Source organism: Lates calcarifer, linkage group LG16_LG22, assembly GCF_001640805.2.
Source record: "Lates calcarifer isolate ASB-BC8 linkage group LG16_LG22, TLL_Latcal_v3, whole genome shotgun sequence".
NCBI lineage: Eukaryota > Metazoa > Chordata > Actinopteri > Centropomidae > Lates > Lates calcarifer.
The window spans coordinates 9,060,787-9,078,474 of NC_066848.1; the positions used below are offsets into that span (position 1 = coordinate 9,060,787).

General features: G+C 41.2%; 2 protein-coding genes across 2 annotated transcripts; one reads left to right on the plus strand and one right to left on the minus strand.

Moving 5' to 3' along the window:
- Positions 1-219: 219 nt before the first annotated feature.
- On the plus strand, positions 220-16,840 carry ogdhl (oxoglutarate dehydrogenase L). Its single transcript, XM_018671878.2, has 23 exons — positions 220-880; positions 1,561-1,796; positions 2,254-2,424; positions 3,248-3,350; positions 5,231-5,346; positions 5,432-5,586; positions 5,934-6,080; positions 6,184-6,274; positions 6,350-6,529; positions 6,619-6,747; positions 7,009-7,188; positions 7,278-7,430; positions 8,100-8,202; positions 8,284-8,412; positions 8,838-8,988; positions 11,884-12,011; positions 12,107-12,285; positions 12,441-12,512; positions 13,075-13,200; positions 13,983-14,055; positions 14,139-14,302; positions 14,399-14,553; positions 14,671-16,840. The coding sequence occupies exons 2-23, from the start codon at positions 1,563-1,565 to the stop codon at positions 14,792-14,794; spliced, it is 3,063 nt and encodes a 1,020-aa protein (XP_018527394.1). The 5' UTR covers positions 220-880; positions 1,561-1,562; the 3' UTR covers positions 14,795-16,840.
- An 89-nt stretch (positions 16,841-16,929) lies between these two features.
- lg16_lg22h10orf53 (linkage group 16_LG22 C10orf53 homolog) lies at positions 16,930-17,624 on the minus strand. Its single transcript, XM_018671882.2, has 3 exons — positions 17,403-17,624; positions 17,150-17,269; positions 16,930-17,037 (listed from the first exon to the last, which is right to left on the minus strand). The coding sequence occupies exons 1-3, from the start codon at positions 17,494-17,496 to the stop codon at positions 16,973-16,975; spliced, it is 279 nt and encodes a 92-aa protein (XP_018527398.1). The 5' UTR covers positions 17,497-17,624; the 3' UTR covers positions 16,930-16,972.
- Positions 17,625-17,688: the final 64 nt, after the last annotated feature.

The following is a 17,688-nucleotide window of genomic DNA, read 5'->3' on the forward strand; positions in this document are numbered from 1 at the left end:
ATATACAGTATGTTGTGCATGCAGCTAAATAGCTAAATGGTTAAATTAGACTTTTTGTGTTGAAAGGGCTGTGCTTCATACTGGTTTGTACAAACATAACCAGTTTAATAATGATTCTGTGATTCTGTCTGGTAGATCCACTTCCAACTCATGCCCTCTCCATTTTCCATCCTTTTTTTTCAGTTGTGTGTTCATCATGATGGATAATGCTGTTCCTTCTGTGCCAGCAAGAATGAATGATGAAAACCTTGATGAGGAGGAGAGCAGGGGGGAGCTGAGGAGGGAGGGAGGCTGAAGTGAGGGAGTGAGGGGAGGGGGCAATTATCTTATTGTTTAACCCACTCAAGGTAGAAGCCCATCAATCTGAAACCACTTGCTCAAATGACTCATGTTCAGCCTTTATAAAAGTTTAATTGGCTTATATAATTAATACTGAGGGGAAAGACATATGTGTGATATGGCTCTGAGGGAAAAATGAGTGTGTGCAGGGGCTCATAGATCTGAAGTGACAGGATTAAAGTAAGTATTGTGATTATAAAACTAATTGCTGTTACAAACGAAGCACTGTAAACTAGATGGCACTGAACTGATTCCTTTTATTATGATTATATTTTAATGATAGTTAGCTGACTGTTTTCCATTACCTGTGTCCCTGAGCTGGTGTGTTTGGCCGTTACCTAGGCACCACTGGCACCTTTGGGTGCAGCGGACTGCTCGCTTTGCAGAGGAAGCACCACCTGACACACGCGCGAGAGGGGGGCGGGGGCGTGTCGAGGTGCCGGTGGCTGCTGCTCTCGGATCTGTGTCACCTTCACTGATCACCTGTACTACTTGCACCCTTCGGCGATGACAATAGAGTCAAAGAGCGGTGCAATCTAAGGTAAATGTCATTTCTGGAAACAAAGCATAGGTGCCATTTCAAACCACTGTCCTTATGCCCGTGATGTCGCGGTTTTGCAATGTCAGAGACGAGGGGAGATTATGAGGATTTGTGTTGACGTTAAAGGATTAGTAGTCGAGAGAAACCGTAACAGAATCCAGAATGAAATAGGCAGTGTGTTTTTGGCACTGATCTCGGCGCTGTAGCCCGAACCGAGCGGTAAAGCATCCTGCAGGGAAAGGTGAGGAAGTTCTTTGAGCGGGTGACAGTGCTACTGCAGCAGTGGACCTTCGCACTTGGTGGGACTGTTCGCGGTTGCGCGCCTCTTGCAGCTGGAGAGACTTCGCGAAGGAACACAGGCACAGGCCGTTACATGGCTGCAATTAGTCTTGCAGTGGTTTTACGTCAAATATATGCCGCTTCGATCAGTGGAAAAGGTTATTTTACGCATAACAAGTGCGCAATTATTGTCCGATATGCGCTGTGTGCACAACCTGCAATCAGGCTGTGCTCCTCTAATGTAGTTTGATGTGACATTCAGACATTTCTCACTCAGAGGATGGTTTGGAATAAAACTGTGACGTGAAACCCACTAATGCACGCTTTTCTGCGTTTTAATAATTGTATTTAAATGAAAAATTAATGTGTGCAACTTTCTCTTTCTCTGTGTCTCTCCATAGCCATGAGTCAGTTTCGAGCGTTAGCGGGTGTGCTGAGGGGTGGGTGTACTGGGGGAGGCCAGTGGCTACGAGGGAGTGGAGGGGGCCCGGCCAGGCGCTGGGTTGATTCTAGGAGAGGCTGTTCCTCCACCTCCTCCGCCGGGGCTGCGCCTGTTCTCTCAGCGGTGGCCAGTAGCTCCAGCTACATGGAGGAGATGTACTTTGCTTGGCTGGAGGATCATAAAAATGTCCATGAGGTAACAGTGTGCAACATGTGTCACTTATTCCCATATCAGTCAATAACTACTGAAAGTTTGTAATATTTAACATAAGCATTTTTTTGGCCCATGAATGTGAATTTGCAGAGGGAGTAATGTGAATCACTCCCAGAACCAGAGTTAGTTTGACAGCTAAATTATATTTAACTGCTGTTGCCAGTGTTGGTCTTTGAAATGCAGTTCAGCATATGTCATAATAATTGTGTACTGGGGTGTGTGGGTAGCTGTACAACTTTGCTGTAGCTGCAAATATCCTGGATTCATGCCCTGCCTTTCACAGACTTGTCAACCCCAACCTTTCTCCCCTCCTTTCTACATTATGATTAAAAGATAACAAAACATTAAAACACATCTTACACAGAGTGTCCACTGATGTACTCCATGTTTGCGGTGGACATGTTTGCCTCTGCTGGATCCATCTGTCTCTATCTTCTAGTCTTGGGACGCATTCTTCCGTAACATCCAGGCCTCCGGCCCGTCTGGCGAGGCGGGCGAGAGACGCCCTTCCGCTCTGCTCCAGGGCCGAGTGCTGTCCCACTCACCAGACATGGCACAGAAAGTGGTGGAGGACCACCTGGCTGTGCACACTCTCATTAGAGCCTACCAGGTACTCCACGCTCACCCGGCCCAGCTGTGAGGAACACACACACACCAAGACATATACGTGCATCAGTTTTTGCCGTAATGTGGATTTATGTTATTTACAAATTTAAAAATTGATTACATATCTCATGGGCATCATGTAACTCTTAAAGCAGTGTCTGTGTACAGAATTAAGATGTCATCTGCCTTGAGCCAGAAGCGCCTGACTGTTTGTATCTCAGATGTGTGTGAAAAATGCATCAAACGAAATCAACTTTACTTGTCAAAACAGATGCAACTGGCAATGGAAGCTGTTCATACAGTACATCCTTCTATTAAAAGGAATATACAATTTGTTTGTCACTGCACAAGGTTATGCAAATTGGTAGATTAAGTGTAACCCAGTTACCCTGGCTGCTTTTTGAAAATGGAAATATCAAAGAGACTACTTAAACAAAACAGGTGGTAACATTTCCCCTCGCCCTCAAATTAATTCGAGGAACTATCCGAGGGATTTATTAATTTCTGTCTTTTGGCAAAGGCGTCACTTTTATTCCCAGCTTGTTGAAATGCTGGGAATGTGTGTGTGTGTGTGTGTGTATGTGTGTGTGTGTGCGCGCATGCCTGTACACATAAAAGCACTCCCATGGGGCTCTTTTCTCAGAGAGGTTGACCTATAACTGAGTGTTAGCTTATTCTCCAGCTGTTCATACTCAGCATCATGATGGCAGCAGCCCCTTGTCAAATTGCCTTTTGTTCTCTCCTCTAATTACTTCTTTTTTCTTTCTTTTTTTTTCCCGATTCTCTCCACCTCTCCTCATCTCTCCCATCTTTACCTCTCTGAGCAGATTCGAGGTCACCACGTTGCCCAATTAGACCCTTTGGGAATCCTGGAGGCTGACCTGGACTCCTTCGTTCCCTCTGACCTTATCACCACCATTGATAAACTGGGTGAGCGGAAGAGGACGATTTCTGTGATGTTGTTATCTTTTGGCGACTGCCTTCATAATCTTCCATTTACTGAGGTAGTTTCATAACCTTAGTCTCCAAGAAACTCATTTAAAAGAAGCTGTATTATTTCAAAAATATATGTCAAAATTAATTTTTCTTGGATTTTTGTTTTTGAAATATTGACTAGAGGTGCAAGGTTGTATGTAACTACAGGTCTAATCATGTAATTTTCTAGTTTAGATTACCTGATTTGTATTTTTCCTGCAGTTTATTTAAGTGATGTTTCTGCATCCCTTTGAGGGTTTGTACAGTGCATACATGAGCAACAACAGTTGCATAACTCATCAGACCTGAGAGTGTAAGTGGTATTTCAGTAAAAAAAAAAAAAAAAGCCCCCTCATGCTCTCTGCCAAAGGCCGTATACTGGTTGGTCAGCCTAATGCTGTCATTAATCTCATGCCTAGCTTTTGTCATTCTCCATTTCATTTAGTGGGCTGAGAGTCGAAAGATGCGAGACGGCCACAGAAAGCGATCGAAGTCTACCGTAATAGCTAGTAAAGAAGAGAGAGAGAGACATTGTTTCTGCTGTTATCAGTGATCAGTGTGTGTCAGGGCATAGCGTTGCATTATGTATTGTCACCAGGGCTATAACTCCTTAATGAAAGCTAATGACAGCCTCTCTGGCCCCTTATTTGGTCAGCTGATAGTACATGAGTCTATTCTTGGCCCCCTTTGTCTTTGCTGTGCTCCTAATATGATTTGCACCTGTCTCCTCTTATGTTGCTTGCGATCTTGAGCTTGACCAGCTCTCTCAGGTGGGCTTTGTCAGAACAGAAACCTATGTGGGGCCACAGATACTGATGCTGTATCTCCACAGGTCTTGCTGCCTTACTGTCTGCACAGTCATACTGGTTTATTTTTACAGTTTTCGCCATCAAATCAATCAACTACCATTAAAACGTTAGAATTTTGGCAGTTAATTCACTAAAGGCCTATGCTCTATGTTTGGAGGGCGCACTACAGCATCATTTAGAGCTGCAGCTAATGATTATTTTTACTAACAATTAATCTTTTGGTCATTATATTTTGATAGATCAGTTAATCATTTAGTCTATAAAATGAGAAAAATATGAATCCATCACAATGTCCCAGAGCCTAAGGTGACATCTTAAGATTTCTTATTTTGCCCAACCACCAGTCCAAACCAAAGATATTCAATTTACAGTGACACAAAACAGATCTAATTAGTAAATACTTCTATTTGAGCAGCTGAAAACAACAACATTTGACATTTATGCTTTATTAACAACTTAAATGATTAGTTCATTATCAGAATTGTTTGATTATCAGTGTTAGGTTAATTGATTAATCACCTGATCCAGTTAGTTGCAAACATTCAAATATGTGTGAACAAACATTTCAGTAATCTTAATAAAACATTTTCATACTATTTAGTGCTCTAAACTCTGATTTCTGTTCTGTTCTGTTCTGTTCACATGATATGAGAAGAAGATCTTGACAGTCAAAATACATTCAGTTTCCAGGTCATAAGTTGAACTTGGATGAAGGCAGGTCTCTGTGTTATGAATGTTATTGTGCAGAAAAGCATTTGTTTTATGTACTCTTTGGTTTGAATCTGGATTTTCTTAAGCCCTGTTGAATTGCATTACAATGGTGCTCCCTGGAAACTAATAGCTCCCTTCCTCTACAGTGAGGTGCTGTACAAAGAATTGGCTGTGATTGATAAACATAATTTAGGAGAATATAAGAGAGGGAGACATTTTTTGTTAAGACACAGAGGATGCAGCAACATAGCATATATATATATCTACATTATGTGGTAAGTCTGCCCAATCAAGTTTCACGTGGTGTTATTACAGGTTTCTATGGTCTTGATGAGTCTGACTTGGACAGGAGTTTCCAGCTGCCCCCTACCACCTTCATCGGAGGAGAAAACACCACTCTTCCTCTGAGAGAAATCATACGAAGACTAGAGGTTTTTTTTTTTTTGTTTATGTTCATTCATGTTCATTCACAGAAGGCCGTAACACTTTGCCAAACAATTTTTTCTACTTTTTCAGATATCCTATTGTGGTCATATCGGAGTCGAATTCATGTTTATCAACAATGTGGACCAGTGTCAGTGGATTCGCCAGAAATTCGAGACACCAGGAATCATGCAATTCACTAGTGCTGAGAAGAGAACTTTGCTCGCCCGCCTGATCAGATCCACACGGTCAGCAATGAATAAACATTTTCCAGTGTGCACTTTGGTGACAGCACAATGCGTCACTTTTAGTTATAGCTCACATCAGGGACTTGGGTAACATAAACAAAACTCTTGTACGCCTGTATGTTTAAAAAGATAAACACCCTATTCTTCATGTGAGCTCATTTTCAGCTATGATAAATGATCTTAGAAGTTACTGGAGGATCTTGGAAGTGATCTGCCTGTTGCTAGTGCGCATATTCTTACTCCTATTCATTTCTTCGTGATAATGTAATAGTAGTGTAAATTAATATGTGCTAATTTCCTATCCACGCATTTCTCAGTTGTTATAAACTGAACTCTTTCATGTTTAGGTTTGAGGACTTCCTGGCCAGGAAGTGGTCGTCAGAGAAACGTTTTGGTTTAGAAGGATGTGAAGTGCTCATCCCTGCTCTTAAAACCATCATCGACAAATCGAGCTCTGCAGGCATCGACAGTGTGATCATGGGGATGCCTCACCGGTAATGTGCATTATACCTTCCCTCATCTCTCAGTTCAATCTATGCATGCAGCTAATTACTTTCCTCCCATTTCTGATGCAGGCTTTGTTAACTATATTTCCAGGGGTCGACTGAACGTCCTTGCTAATGTGATCCGTAAGGACCTGGATCAGATCTTCTGCCAGTTTGACCCCAAGTTAGAAGCTGCTGATGAGGTGAGGAATATGCGTGGAGAAAAGCATTTTGGAATTACAAGTGATGCTTTATTTAATCTGCATCTCTGTACTTAGGGTTCGGGTGATGTCAAATACCACCTTGGGATGTACCACGAGAGGATTAACCGTGAGACAGACAAGAACATCACGCTGTCACTCATGGCAAACCCCTCCCACCTGGAGGCAGTGGATCCAGTGGTTCAGGGCAAGGCCAAAGCTGAGCAGTTCTACAGAGGAGACACCCAGGGAAAAAAGGTAGTAGTTGTAGCAGTTTGCCTTATGCCATATAAGTTTCTAACTGCAAAGTGCTTTGTCCTGTTGAATCAATGATGTGATTTTTCCAGGTCATGTCCATCTTGATGCACGGTGACGCTGCCTTTGCTGGACAAGGAGTTGTATATGAGACGTTCCACTTGAGTGAACTCCCTTCCTACACGACACATGGTACAATCCATGTGGTGGTCAATAACCAGGTATTGGGAAAATCAGTGTCACTATGACATGAATGCATATCTTTTATCTGCTTACATGCCCACAATTAGGACAGTAATACTAATACCATTGCTAACGCTAGTAATCTTACTGATATAATTACCACTGCTGTTGCACTTGCATTACACAATTCTCTTGATCATTTATACTGTGGGGTCGGGCAAGTGGTCTGTGATTTGTGGACCCCACTGTATGTGATTTTAGGCTCTTAATGTAAAGGTTCTGTGATTGTTGCCTCCCAGATTGGCTTCACCACAGACCCTCGAGTTGCCCGCTCCTCTCCCTACCCCACCGATGTGGCCCGGGTTGTCAACGCGCCCATTTTCCATGTGAATGCTGACGACCCCGAGGCTGTCATGTATGTGTGTCGGGTAGCTGCAGAGTGGAGGACCACCTTCAACAAGGATGTCGTCATTGACCTGGTCAGTTACAGTCCCAAGTCTTAATGGGATAACAACTGCACACTACATGGACATATCTTCTGTTTTCTAAGATGTGTGTGTTTTCATAGGTTTGTTACAGACGGTTTGGCCACAATGAGATGGACGAGCCCATGTTCACCCAGCCGCTGATGTACAAACAGATCCGTCGGCAGGAGCATGTGCTGAAAAAGTACTCTGACAAGCTGATTGCTGAGGGAGTGGTGACACTGCAGGAATTTGAAGTTTGTGATCTAATGCTGTTTGTTCTTGTTAAATATACTGTATATTGGTAGCTGCTACTGTATCGCTGTTTTATTTGATATCACCAGCCGCTGGTCTATGCGCATTAAATCACACTTAGATATTACCCCAGCCTTCGAGTAAATATGTTGTGCCAGCGCTTCTGTATTTGAGTTTCAATTTACTGACTCAGTTCAATCACCTAGCCTCACAATCCCTCACACTGTGTATATATTGCTCAATGAAGTTGAAGTATATCTCAAATTCTGCCGCCATTCGCTGGAATTGCTCAGGTTCTTCATCCAAAACAGAAGCTTTGATCATAACATCCATTCTGAACATTTTCTTAATACCATGTGTCAGAAATACTGCAGCACCTCTGTGGTGTGCTAGCTCCTGGCTTTTGATGGACATTGTTTTCTGTTGTGTGGCCTGCTATCTGGAGTCTTGCAAAAGCCCCATTTGTAATATAGCAAGGCAGAACCATTACTGCTGCTGGAGACTTTTCTCCCCCTCCAATCTCTCTCTCTTTCTCCCTGTCTCAGCTACTTACAGTTTTGGTTAGTCAGCTGTAGTCCTTTGATTAAAGTAAACAAATTCTGCATCAGTTCATCTGTTAATATGTGGTATTCTTCATTGTTCCTATTACACAATACCAAATGTGGCTGCAGGAAGAAGTTGCCAAATATGACAAGATATGTGAGGAAGCGTACACCAGCTCCAAGGACGAAAAGATCTTGCACATTCGACACTGGCTTGACTCCCCCTGGCCAGGTAAACTGTTCCTTTAATTATTTTTTTTTGTTCTGTGGATACTTTCTGTTCCTGCTGGAGCTAAGCTGTCCCTGTCTGTAGATTTCTTCACAGCAGAGGGAGAGCCCAAGAGCATGAGCTGTGTCCCCACCGGACTGGAGGAGGAGGTTCTGCAGCACATTGGTCAGACAGCCAGCTCAGTGCCTCTGGAAGATTTTAAGATCCACCCGGGTGAGTCTAGTTGCTTTGTGCAGATAAATAGTACACCAAGACAGGCTAGCAGCGATGGTAATAGTGATGATAGAAGTACACTGATATGCTGTGCAAGAAATCAAGACAGTGACAGAGGAGTTCATGTTATTGCAGTGAACCTCTCCACAATTTGTTTCAGTTTTGGACATTTTCTTCTACTTTCTTGTGCTTTTATGGACTTAATATCATTAAGTCATTAATGTCATTAAGTCCATAAAAGCAGTTCATCTGTGCATACATCCTTTCCTAACAGCATGTTTGGCTGATCCTATAGCACTTAAGACTGCTAAGGTTAATGCTAGATGTAATAGACTACATCAGTCTATTGCACTTCACACCCCCTTCCCCACTGCTCTCCAAAGATATCAATTTTGTTTTTTGTTCCTCTGTGTGTGTGTTTTCAGGTGTGTCTCGTATCCTGCGTGGTCGAGCTGACCTGGTGAAGAATCGGCAGATGGACTGGGCTCTAGGAGAGTACATGGCCTTTGGTTCCCTTCTCAAAGATGGCATCCATGTGCGACTCAGTGGGCAGGATGTAGAGCGGGGCACATTTAGGTGAGTCCATGTCAACACGACTGAAAACTCAATGTTGCCTCAACAAAGATTTCTATAGATCTTTTTCAAATCTCTATTTGTATTTATACATTCATGTGAACTACGAGGATCTCCTCCTGCCCCCATAGCTAAAGTGTACAGTTCTGTAGTATTAAAAAAACCTCAAGTGTTGTTACTGAATAAAGAGTGTTTTAAAATATATTGATTTTTTTACCATCTAGGTTTTTATAGCTTGGGAGTCATAACCTCTCCTCTTACTGAATGAGCTCACACACTCAGCGCAAATTAGCTTTATCTGTCTTTACAGTGACGTACTAGGACTGGGTCATAAATCACTATCATTATTTATCAAATTTCTGCTGAATCATATTGTGATGAAATAACATTTTCTTTATGTCATTCTACAAATTGCTGTTGTCCAAATTAATGATGGACTGTAACTGAAAATTAACAGGAGTTATTTAAGCATACGAAGAGATGATTTTACATACTCTTTCCATATTGTGACATTCAGTCCTTGGCCACATTATTAGGTACACCTATACAGTTTAATGTAATCCAATACAACAGATCTGACACAAATTCTACATTTGGGAAGATTATAATGTTCAGTTTTGTTGAAACTGCCAGAGAGGTGTTAATTCAACTGTTTGTTCAGCTCAGTAATAGATATGAACTTAAATGAATACGTCTCTGACAGTGTCAATCAAAACTCAACATTATTATCTTTGTACAGGAAGAATTTATGGCGGAGCAGTTGTGCTGGGCTACATTCGATTTTACAGGTGTACCTAATAAAGTGGCCAGTATTGGAAAATATCCTTAATATTGTGCCAGCTCTACAATGAGGCTTAAAATTGAGATTGTTCCAGATGTACTATTTTAAAATCAAATTAGCATATTTGTTAAGTTTGTCAGGGTAAAAAAAAACAACAACAACACCCCCATAAAGATAGTGAATTAAGTAATTGGGTGGGTGGATGTGGGTGGCACAGGAAGTCTGTCAAACAGAGGACGTCAGCCCAGTCTCCTGGGATCTGTGAAGCCCACATGGTGTTGTCATGGTATGGAGGGAACGAGTGACACATGAACAAAACCAGCTCCCCCTTTCACTGCGCCTGTCTCATCTGTCCCCTATCATTTCTCCACCAGCCCATTGTTACTGACACCGCAACCACCAACCCCCCAATTCCAGCTCACACCGACATACATCACACTAACTAACCAGAGGCTACAGGGCTTTTTCTTGTGCCTTGCATTTACCACTGACATCTACTTCTCCTATTCCATTGTCCCCTTCAATAGGGAAATTTTCTTGGCCTGACAAAAAAATGAGCAGCTGAACACACACTCTTCATCTCTGTATCGCCTGTTATTTATTCCAGATTTTATTTTTTGTGCTACTTTTCTTTCCCATTGTAGTTCAGCTATACTTTACCCCTGTTACCTCCCTTTACTGTTTTTTTCTTTCTTCCACCTACATTTTTTTCATCCCCCACTACTCTGTTTCCCATCTTAAGGGCTGAGCATATTGGCATGTTACAGTTGAGTGGGTCTGCTTGCATTACTGTGATGTACGTAACAGTGTGGACTAATGGATTCAGTCGCTGTGTTTGGGTGGGTTGCATGCGCTGCACCACGCACCCCTTTCCCTGACTAATGGGGCCCCCAGGCAGAGGAAGTATGTGTGTTTTTTGTGTGTGTATATACATGAAAAAATGGAAAAGGTGGGCATGCAGTTTATGAGGCAATCGCAAAGAAAGACCTCATTCTCATTAGGTTTTTGGGTCTTCTTTGGATTGTGTGTGAGTGGATCGAGAAAATGAAACATGAAATTAAGTGTGTTACCTCAATTAATGCTGGATGCTCTTGATTTTCTTCTTTCATCAAAGGATTTCTTGAAGAGAAAGTGTATATCCTGCAGATGTGGAGCAAGGATCAAACAAAACAATTATGCAGTACATTATGTGCCCTCATTAGTCCATAATTATGGATGATATTATTCAGTGGACTCAAATCGTGATCATCTAGTCTTCTAGGAGGTAATATATCACATTCAAGATAATAATCAATAGATTTTGGCTATTTCCTGCAGTTCTTCCGTCTGACAATTACATAACCTCTAGTGCTGTGTGTATGTGTGTGTGTAGATGTCATTAGAGTGATGTTAAAGGGGTTTAAGTGATTGTCTGATCGTGCTGGTTTTGAAGGCTGATTCCTACAGTGGGAGCGAGCCGACTGGCAGAGCTTGTTAATGCTTGGCTCTTTGCTCCTATCAACTCTTGTTGGGCCTCATGCTGGCTGAGGATCAGGAGAGACAAGGGTACTTTTCATGGAGTGCCTCTGTGGGATGAAACACAGGCTGTGGTGTGTTTGCGCATGCGTGTGTTTACCATGCATCTACTGGTTTAAGAGTCTTTGAAAAAAAAAAATCAAATTGCCTTAAAAAACCTGTTGTTTTCACCACCATCATTTAAGACAATTTAGAGTCCTGAAAATCTTTTGTGGAAATATCACTCTGCAGTCATAAATACCACAATTTTTGAAATACCTAATAGTGTTTAGATTATTAGTCATTAATCAAAGGTCAATAATGCATTAGTCATCAAAGTAATTTATCAAGCAAAAACCACAAACATTAAGTGGTTCCAGCTTCTTAAATGTGGCATTTTACTTTTTTTTTTTTTTTTTTTACTGTTTTCTATTATTGTAATTTTTAGTTTTTTTTTTCAAATATGTATTTTTTAAAATTATATACTAAAAAAAGATAATAATAACCAATTGTTTAATCAAAAATAAAAAAAATGTCCTATAAACAAAATGATTACAACAGTGGTGTTTTTTCTATTTCTCTGTTTCAGTTCTTTCTGTTTCTACCTGTCTTGTGTTTTGCAGTCACCGTCATCATGTTCTGCATGACCAAGAGGTGGACAAACGTACCTGTGTTCCTATGAACCATCTGTGGGACAACCAGGCTCCCTACACTGTCTGTAACAGCTCTTTATCAGAGTACGGAGTATTAGGTAAGAGTGAAGCCTCTCTGGCTTCACAGTGCGCTATAGAGAGTCTTATTTATTTATTTTTTTCTGGCTCTGTTTGATGATGACTGTGCTTTCAGGTTTTGAACTTGGCTTTGCCATGGCCAGTCCAAATGCTCTTATCCTATGGGAGGCCCAGTTCGGAGACTTTCACAACACAGCACAGTGTATCATTGACCAGTTCATCAGCTCGGGCCAGGCCAAGTGGGTCCGAAACAATGGCATTGTCCTCCTGCTGCCACATGGGATGGAGGGAATGGTGAGAAATGAAAATTAATCAGGTTATAGTACTCCAGAAAATTGAATAAGGATGTCATTCTGTAGTATTTACAGATAAAACTAAATTTGGATTGTTAGAATATACCATATCTTTTAGTGAAATGCCTCCTCTGTCTTCTCATCTTCCATCCTCAGGGTCCAGAACATTCATCAGCTCGACCTGAGCGTTTCCTGCAGATGAGCAAAGATGACCCTGATCACTTCCCTGTATGTCCAAATGTACAATTTATATGATTACCCTAATGATAAATGTCAAAGGAACTCTAACAGTGTGCTGCAGTTAACATCCAGTTTTAATGGCTATGCTTATGTCACGACCACTTAAATGATGATTGCCAATTTCTCTGATGCTGAAAAGTCTCTTCATCATGGCCTCCAAAGTGCTGGTATTCAGCAGTAACTCAGGTCCTAGGGTCGGCTCGTACGAGGGAACATTCAAAGAGGGAACCACATCAGGCTGTATCAGCAGAAGCTTACCAGATTCATCTTCAAATGGGATATTGATCAAACTATTAGTGGGAGCATACTAAGGGATTAACATTCTGTGTGTGTGTGTGTGTGTGTGTGTGTGAGTGTGTGAGTGTGAGAGAGAGAGAGAGAGAGGGATACAGTGCACTGATGCGCTCAAGGGTAACATCTTCTGCCCAATTATGAGGAAAAAAACATTTATAATTTTGTGTACATGAAGTTAAGTTTTTGTTTTCAGAGTCAATAATGTTTACAATTCCTTGGTAATTATCATTATTTATTTATTTATTTTTTCATGAAGGAGTTCAGTGGAGATTTTGAAGTCCAGCAGCTGTACGACTGCAACTGGATTGTGGTCAACTGCTCCACGCCTGCCAACTACTGTCATGTGCTCAGACGGCAGATTCTGCTGCCATTCAGGAAACCGGTAAAGTGTAACATCATCTCTACTATATTTTTATCTGTTTCTTGCTTAGCTCCAGTTTGTCATGTGATGTTTTTATATTTGTCATTTTGCACAGGTTGCACTCAAATCACACATAAATAAATCCAATAAATCCATACTGTATTTTAAAAAGCCCAGCTAGCAATTTGACAGCAGTTGGTGAAATATTTTGTTTGTCTGTTATTCAAATGAAGTCTCAAATGTGAAAACTTGAGAGGACCTGCAATAATATTTAACTAACTCATATACAATTGAAGTTAGTTCTGGATTTTCTTATTTAGTATTTTGAACCCCTAAAGTAGCAGTAGTTTAGGTATAAAGTTGCAGGATGTAAAGCCTTTCTCTTTCTTGTATATCCACAGCTCTTTTTTCAGTTCCTCAGTTTTCAGACAGTGAATGTCTTAACTGATCCCCTGTCGCACATAAATGCAATGCTTTGCGAAGCATGAGAAAATTACTTCCTGAGCAAATTAGCAAGCGGGCCAGTAGGGGATAATAGTGTTTGTTTTTTTTTCATGGAAAAACTCTGAAATTCTGGATTTGGTCGGCTGAGCACAAAGGGTTTTATTTATTTGATTGTTAAAGAAATGTTTTGTTTTCCCAGTGCTGATGTTGCATGCTATATGGTGGCAACAAATTAGCGTGAAAAGAGATTAAAAACTTTTATCTCTGGAGTTTTTTCGATGCGCACAATGAAGATACGGATGACAGACTCAATCTGTTGTTTGTCGTTGACAGAAACTTTTCCCTTTTTTTCCCTACAGCTGATTATTTTCACTCCAAAATCCCTACTGAGGCACCCGGACGCAAGGTCCAGTTTTGATGACCTCGTCAAAGGTGAAGTTTTACTTTATGTCTGTGAAATGTGACCAAAGGTTGGTGTACAGTTGCAGCATACATACCATATACGATGTCTGCAGGCACTAAATTCAAGAGGCTGATTCCTGATCAGGGTCCTGCAAATCAAACCCCAGATCAAGTGAAGAGGGTGATCTTCTGCACTGGCAAAGTCTACTATGAACTAGCTAAAGAGAGGAAACAGCAAAACTTGGAGAGAGAGATCGCCATCATCAGACTTGAACAGGTGTTTAATTCTTCTCCTCTCCGCACCATGGATTTTGAAATGTGATGCACTTTTGTCATTTCCTCTTCCACTTACTCTTTTATTCTTCCTCCTCAGATTTCTCCATTCCCATTTGACCTGGCCAGAGCAGAGGTGGAGAAATATACCAATGCTGAGCTGGTCTGGTGTCAGGAGGAGCACAAAAACATGGGTTACTATGATTATGTCCGGCCACGTTTCCTCACAGTGGTGGCCAACAAAAAGCCTGTTTGGTAAGGGTTTCACAGGACTTGATTATGACAGAGGCAAATGGAAACAGTCAGTTTAGAGAATCTAGTGAAGGATTTGAATTCTTGTCATTGGTGACAAACTTTAAGTGTCTCTTTAAGGTATGTGGGACGGGATCCTGCAGCTGCGCCTGCGACGGGGAACAAGTCCACCCACCTCAACGAGCTGAGGAGGTTCATGGACACTGCTTTCAACCTGAGTGCTTTCCAGGGGAAGGACTTGTAATGGAGAGCTGGAATGAAAACCAGACGGGAGGTGCAGTTTCATCTCCAACCACAGTCTATTTTCTAAGTCTTCTCACAGCACAGTTTTACAGCTCATAGATTTGTGACAATCTGGAGCATAGACAATTAGTAAGTAAACATCATTTTAACCCCTGACAACTTTATCTCTGTCTCAAGACACTGTAGATTAACCTAGGTGGAAGGTGGGAGAAGACAGAAAAAAAACTGTCTTTCTATGACATGTCCTACATGCAGAATCAGTTTCACTGTAATGCACTAATGTAACGCATGGGACAGCGCAGTAAATTATATGGCCAGTGCTCATTGCTGTTCCCTGGCCCTGCTCCATGTCCTACATTTTCAGCCTCTAAAGGGTGCTAAACCTCCAACACCTTTATATCAAAATATTATACAAACATTAAATAAAATCACTCGGTCACAGAATTGTCATTTGAGTACACACTTTAGATGAGTGGAGAAGTAGCAACACTACACTTGTTGTACCCCAAATAACATTCATACACCAAAATTCTGACTTGTGACAATCAATGTTTTTGCAGTAGCTTTAGTACAGTAGATACCTCCATTGATGCTATGCAGAAAACAAGTGTATATTAATAGTATTGATTTGTGGTAGTATTGTTTTTTGTAGATGAATACTGGAAGCTGCAGGATGCACACAAAACACCAACTGGTGTACTTAAAAAATTTATGTGAATCACATTTCATAGGTATAAAGACTGTTCTGAAATTACACACACCAGTAAGTTTCATTTTTTTTCAGTATTTGCTTTGGCTACCTTAGCTGTTAGTGAAGGAGTGTGTATTTATTGTCACACCTCGCTTCACCAGGAGACATGAGCCAGCTGGCACAGAGACTTGCAGCCATGTTTTCTACTTAGGACATAAGGCTCAGCTTCCTCTTTGGAGGCTTAGGGATACACACACAAACATAGCAAACCCTCTGATGCTTTGACAGCAATACTGACGCTTGGTTGTCACATTAAAATCCTTTAGGTGATGATCCACTACCAATAGTGACTGCACCCATCCTTCATACCGCTTATTTCAATCATTCTTATTCTTAGTTACCATTGATACAGTTAATCATCACTTTCGGTCATATTATTGGTACAGTTACTCTTTAACTTTTACACTTTGAATCACAATCAACTGTTTAAATCACAAATCATGATTTTCATACTCTCATACCAATCTTACAGTGTGCTATTGCCTTTCTTTAAGACTAGACAGGCTTTCTGCTACTTTCCAGTCATGTCGCAATCTTACCGTTCTTGCTTAATCACAGTGTCATATGATTTTTTATGCATTTCATTCATGCACACACACACATATAGTACATTGATTATAGTGCTTCACATTACACTGATTAATTTCTAAATGATTCATTAAAACTGTGCATCTTACAACCATGGTGAGAATCTAGCATTAGATCCTTTCTTTTGGCGCCGGGAGTGGGTAGATCTCAACCTTTCTTGACACAGGTATTTAACAAAAATTGTTTCAAAATTGTTATTAGGTACTACTTTGCTTAGAAATGCTCCATATAACTATGCTTCCTGCTTAACTAAACTGTAACTTCCCTTGGAGTTAGCTGGAAGGTTTAACCATAAGCCATACACAGACATCATTTTACACATTTAATGACTTTTAAGGTTTCTGTATTGTACTTCATTGATGGAAAAAATACTAAAACATATGCACAACTTGATGGTGTTGCACTTAAACATGGAAAAATGACATATGCAATAAAATGTTTCAGTTCAATAACGTGCTTTGGTTGTGATGTTCACTTGCATATCATGCAAAGTTTGCGGTTTAATAAAACAGATAAATTGGTGCAATACTTATAGATGGACCAATGTCGGGTAGCTATTGATTTCTCACCAATCACCTTCTGTGCATCATGAATGTTTGCTCTGGCCTCAAAGTCCCCCATTAAGTAAAGTGCACAGGATGGACTACATGTGACTACATATGAAATCAACTAGCAAACTTAGAAAAACTAGAATTTTATCAACTGTTCCCAGGTTTTCGGTGTGTCGTTAGTTTGTGGTGATATAAAATTTTGACACAGGCCCTCACAGGAAAAAAAGTTCTGTATGTGTTTACATGTTTTGTATTTTTATTTTTATTTTTTTAAATGCCAGGCTTATCTTCAGTGAGCCTTCTCCACAGCGGCAACAGCTTCTTTGCAAACAGGGTCCAGTTTTCCATCTCCACCTTAGGAGTTAAAGGCACAACACGTTGCCAGACTATAACATCACATCACACGGTAACATCGCCACAAGGAAATACGTAACTTCCGCCGTCCGCCAAAGAAAATCAAACTCACCAAACTCTAGCTGCCTTATATCACAGGTGAAGACTAGCTCCCCGTTGACCACGAGCCCCACCATGTTCCACTCGCGCGTCTCTTCCAAGGTGCACTGGTGCCCGCGCGCTGTCAGAGCGGCTGTGGACACATTGGGACGGACAGTGTTTGTTTGACTCATAGACTATATAGGTTTGACCTCACCTAAAACAGTAAAGAATGCGCACGGTGTACAGGCATCCAAATGGGATACAGATGGGGAAAAGAAACGTACCCTGGAGACCCTGCAGACGGAAGGTCCTGTGTTGTACAACTCCACAGGATGCATACGGTCCATAGCAAAGTGTCACCCGCGCCATTGACGGCATTGTTTGTTGTGGTTACCAGGGTAACACACACACACACGCGCGCAGTGCACGTTGCTAGTGCGGCCTTCTTTCCAGCGGGTGTCCAGGGAGTACCATTTGCACCACTTAAAACAAACTTCATTTATCATAAGTGATGGGATCTAACAAGCACTGTTGCCAGGCAACTACTTCTTATTTAATTGTGCGGTTGAG